This window comes from Carya illinoinensis, chromosome 14 (assembly GCF_018687715.1).
Source record: "Carya illinoinensis cultivar Pawnee chromosome 14, C.illinoinensisPawnee_v1, whole genome shotgun sequence".
NCBI lineage: Eukaryota > Viridiplantae > Streptophyta > Magnoliopsida > Fagales > Juglandaceae > Carya > Carya illinoinensis.
Genome location: NC_056765.1, coordinates 5,893,158 through 5,897,927, shown reverse-complemented (window position 1 = coordinate 5,897,927; position 4,770 = coordinate 5,893,158). Strand labels below are relative to the sequence as shown.

The 4,770-nt window shown below is 36.9% G+C and overlaps 1 protein-coding gene across 9 annotated transcripts; it reads left to right on the top strand.

The window, feature by feature from the left end:
* On the top strand, positions 1–2,712 carry LOC122293290. 9 transcript variants are annotated; one of them, XM_043101818.1, is made up of 8 exons: positions 2–464; positions 587–627; positions 846–954; positions 1,096–1,146; positions 1,349–1,454; positions 1,549–1,584; positions 2,163–2,216; positions 2,433–2,712. In XM_043101818.1, exons 3-8 carry the CDS (start codon positions 902–904, stop codon positions 2,616–2,618), a joined length of 486 nt encoding a protein of 161 aa, XP_042957752.1. In that variant the 5' UTR covers positions 2–464; positions 587–627; positions 846–901; the 3' UTR covers positions 2,619–2,712. The 9 variants fall into 9 exon arrangements, 6 of the variants coding, with proteins under 6 accessions (XP_042957756.1, XP_042957752.1, XP_042957753.1 ...); XM_043101819.1 differs by lacking the exon at positions 587–627; XM_043101817.1 differs by having other exon boundaries at positions 2–627.
* The last annotated feature ends 2,058 nt before the right edge of the window (positions 2,713–4,770 follow it).

Genomic DNA, 4,770 nt, shown 5'->3' with positions numbered 1-4,770 from the left:
AGTTGGCGCCTCATACGTTGCCTCAAAATTTCAGAAAATTCAAAGTTCCCTCTTTTATGCAATTAGCGTCTCTTGTACGCTGCCAATTAGCGCCTCATGTAGTTTCTCCTTCGCACAGTTCCAGATTTCATGTAGTTTCTAGCTTTATTCTCCGTTTCTTGGATCTCAAACATTTTTCTTGATTCATCTACCTTGGCGACCGAATGTCGATGCCTTTCTTGGATCTCCTTAATTCCGTGGAAATTACTCATGACCTTTAATTTGGGTCTCCATCATAGGAAACCTAGGTCACGAGTCCATGTTTAGGCCATCTTTAATTTGTTCTCCCAAATGCTTTATTTTATTTTTTTAAGCGATCTCATGAATAAGTTGTTCTGTTCGTTGTTGGAGGACTTGGTGGCCAGTGACGAGAAGTGACGGTGGAGTTGATGACTATAGCACTTGATTTCTCACCAAATTGCAAGGTGCTGAATGATCTTTTGCCCTCTCTCTCTCTCTCTCTCTCTCAAAGTAACACATCTTTCTTAGCTGTATATTTGAGTTTATTTGGTTATTTTGATGCGTGTTTTATTCGAATTCATGTAAGTCGAGGGAACGGGTGGCCGTTGAAGCCATCATCGTATGAAGGTAGGATTTCCCATCTCATCTTGATTCCAACAGATTTTAATTTCTCTCTATTTTTCACTGCTGTGATTTTCTTTTGGAGAATTGGGTGGTATCATCTTCAAGTTCACGTTGGTAGTAGGTTCACCCCTCTCCTTAAATTTTCAGATTCCTCTCCCCTGCATGTGTTTTTATCTTCTACCTATGCTTTCAATCTTGATAGATTTGGGCTTTCTTTCCAGCATGCTTACAGATTTGGACTCCCACTTAATCAGCTTTCTGAGAAGGAGTGTTGGAAATGAAAAACACAAACACAGAGCAGGAAACAGAGTCTGCGATAGTTATTAATGGGTAGCATCTGCATTATTTTAATTTAAACCTTTGTATCCGTTCTGAGCTTCCCTGCAGCAGTACTCACATCCCTTTTCGTTCTTTTTCTACTCCATCAAACTTGTAGTGTTTAGTATATTAATGGCTGTATCCTAAACATAGGCTATCCATTTCGATTAATGGAGGATCCACCAAACTGCGACGACCCATCATGTAATATTGTTATTCATGTCATACTTCGAATAAAAGAAATTACAACTTGATATTGTTATTCTGACTGAAAATATTATGGGGAAAATAATGTTTCTTTTACGTTGGTTGTAAAATTGAAAATGATAAGAACTAAGCTACTTAACTAGACGACGTTGTTGTATTTTGATGCTGAGGAGCTAATGTTAATTCCTTTAATTTGCAGCAAAATCGTAGCTCTTGGCTTTGATGAAAAATTTATAAGGACATGGAAATATTACTTTGAATATTGTCCAGCTGGTTTTAAGTCTTGTACACTCGGAGTCTATCAGGTAATGATTAATGTTATGTTTCATGTAAAATAAATGTGTCAGGGGCCCGAAATGAGGGTGCTTGCTTCTAAAAATATTACTTGTCATTTCTCAGGTATTCAGAGATATCATTTCTCGGCTTCTATCCCTGGTAATTTAAGCTGGTTGCATCCATTTTTTTACTCACCATATTTCCCATTACTAATTACTATGGTTTTCTTGAGCTGTGAAAAGCAAGTGAATACATCCTTTTATTGGAACGATTCAACTTATTGCTTTAAGACCGAAGTATATTCTTCCAACTCTTCATCGTCTTCCCATGATATGCATAGATATGTTAAATATCTAGATAGACCTCCATATCCAGGGCAGGTGGAGGAATCTTGTCGAATAGAGCAAATATCCCTAATATCGAGGGAAGGCCGTCAATATATCCAAAAATTGCTTCCTGCGAAGAGATTCGAAACGAATTGTTATGCGGTTTTAAGTTTAATTGGCTACATGTTTCTTGTCAATGTGAGGGACCCAACAATTGCTACCTCAATGACGTGAATAAAATTTAATGTGATAATGGTATGTACGTACGCAGAAGAATGCATGCTTGAAAAATATGCAACACTTTCAAGTAGTAGTCGAGATCTTGTACGTGATCTTGACTATTTCTATCTTTTTTAAAATTCTTCGATTTCTAATTTTTTATATATTGGTTTGTTTTGGTTGTCAAAACAGGATTCTTCAAAGGATTGGCGGATGTATATAAAGGACTGGTGGACGTATACAATGGTGAGACTAATTATATCTCAAAAAGTTGTTTGAAGTCAATAGTATACATGATATAACGGCAAACATACGGTTCATTATGCTTGGTTGTAACATAATTTGAGGAATATTAAAATATTGAGAAGTATAAATTCTTCTCCGTCCTAAAATATTTTAGCCTCAACTACCCTTTTCATGTGGTAGATATTAATGGTTGCATTGCAATTTTTTATATTACAGCATTCAAAATTCCAAATCCATGATGGGCGCACTTTGAGAAATTCTTATGTCATGCCTTCTCACCTTCCAGCTGGTGGAGTTATTGGATCAATCTTGGTGGTCGTTTGCTTGTTTTGGGTTGATCTGGTAGAAGAAGAACTACCCATGAAAGAAATGGTCGGAAAGTTAACGACAAACATAATGTAAAGTAAAATAATTATCCATGAAGAAGAGCTTTCATGTAATGTGATTTGTGTTACTTTTTTTTTTATTATTATATGAATAATGATCCATTATATCATATTTATTATTAATTTATTTATTATGGTATATCATATTATTGGTGTGTTCTAAAGGTTGGTAATTAATGCAATGTGCTGGCAACATTTTTGTAGCAACGTTTATAATAACACCGTTAATTTAAAAAATGCGCTAGCAATGAACTAGTGGGGGTGTTTACATTACGTTGTTAATTTATGCAATGTGGTGGCAGCAAACTCATGGTGGCATTTAGATAAATGCCGTTAATAAATTCAATGTGCCGTCAACGTACTAGTAGTGGCATTTAAATAAACACCGTTAATTTATATGATGCGCTGGCAACGTAATGCAGTGGCGTTTATGTTAACGCCGTTATTTTAAAAATTAGCGTTGTTTAGATAAACGCCGTTAATAAATTTGCCAAAGTACTATTAGTGGCATTTAAAGAAATGCCGCCACATTATATGACGAGCGGGCAGTTTACTTGTGGCGGCTTTTAGATAATCGCTGGAAATTAGGTCATTGGCGGCATTTAGTTAAACGCCATTAAATTATTCAATGTGACGCCGCCAAGATACTATTAGTGGCATTTAAAAAAATGCCGCCAATTTATATGATGAGTCGGCAAATTACTAGTAGCGGCATTTATCGTAACGCCGCTATTTGAAAAAATGGTGGCAGTAGAATAAACGCTGTTAAAAAATTCAATGTGCCGCCGCCAACGTATTATTAGTGGCATTTAAATAAATGTCGTCAATTTAACTGATGGGTCGATAATGTAGTAGCAGTGGCGTTTATGGTAACGCCGCTAGTATATGCCAGGGGATGGCAACGATAAAGTGGCGGCATTTCGAGAAACGCTGTTAATATTAATTATTGTGGCGGCGTTTCATGAAATGCCGCTAAATTGATCCAAACGCCACTAATGAGATTTACAAATACCGGCGTTTGCGCAAACGCCGGAACAATGAAAATAGCGACCCTCCATTACCGGCGGACGGTTGCGCCGTTAGAAAAACGCCGCGAATTAATTAGCGGCGTTTTTTTTATAGTTGCCGGCATATAACCAACGCCGGCAAATCTGCTTTTTTTTGTAGTGATAACTCAAAGAAATTACTCCATCTCCCCCATTCCAAGCCTTCCCAATAATACCTGAACACTCGCTGTCCCCCACCCACATAGCTTAGAATCTAAATGGCCTTTCCCCCCTCCTTCTAATCAACCCAGCATTAGTATCCAACCATAACAGAATATGATCAAAATAGGCGCCTAGGAGCAAATAAACTTACCAAGTCTAATTCCCATTCATAATATTACCAATTTAATTACTTAAAGTCAATTATCAATCGAATACCAGACATACAAAAGTACAACAACTTAATAAAGTACTGGTATACCAAACAACACAAAGATTTTTGTAACCACGTGATCAAAACCTACTTCAAAAGAACCTTAAATCGTAAAGCCAATCTGAGGTCAACCATTCCAAAGGTTTAATCCACTTCAAAATCTTTGTACCGGCCTAGAAGATCCAACTTACAACCATGAAAAATGATATGTTCACCTGTCACTGCAATGGCTTTTGAACCTTTGGTCATTTTCTATATGGATCGATCACATTCAAGAAAAAACCATTTTCGGAAAAATGGAGATCGATCTAGTGGTTATAGGCTTTTGATCTCTAGTTTGGCACGAAGAAAAACTTAAACTGTTGTAAAAGTGTCTTGTGGCTCAATGCGCATCAATAGATTTTCTTTCATGGAAGATAATAATCTCTTTATAAAAAAATGATATTTGTAATCATAAAGTATTGCACAGGTGTCATACATTCCTCTAAAAGAAAAAGAATAAATATAGGACCAACCATAATATATAAACTGTCGTGTCCTCTCTCAACCATAGTATTCCGCGCGTGTCTATATATATATATATATATATACTTAAGAGTTTGTTTAGGTCACTCCAAGACGTTACTAAAAACGCTCTCTAGGGTTTTCATCGTATTACTAGGGCTGGTGTATATGTGGCCGTCGCCTGGCCACTATGGCGGCTTCTGGGTCCTTGCCTGACATGGTGAGGACGCTTGCTGATATCGTTT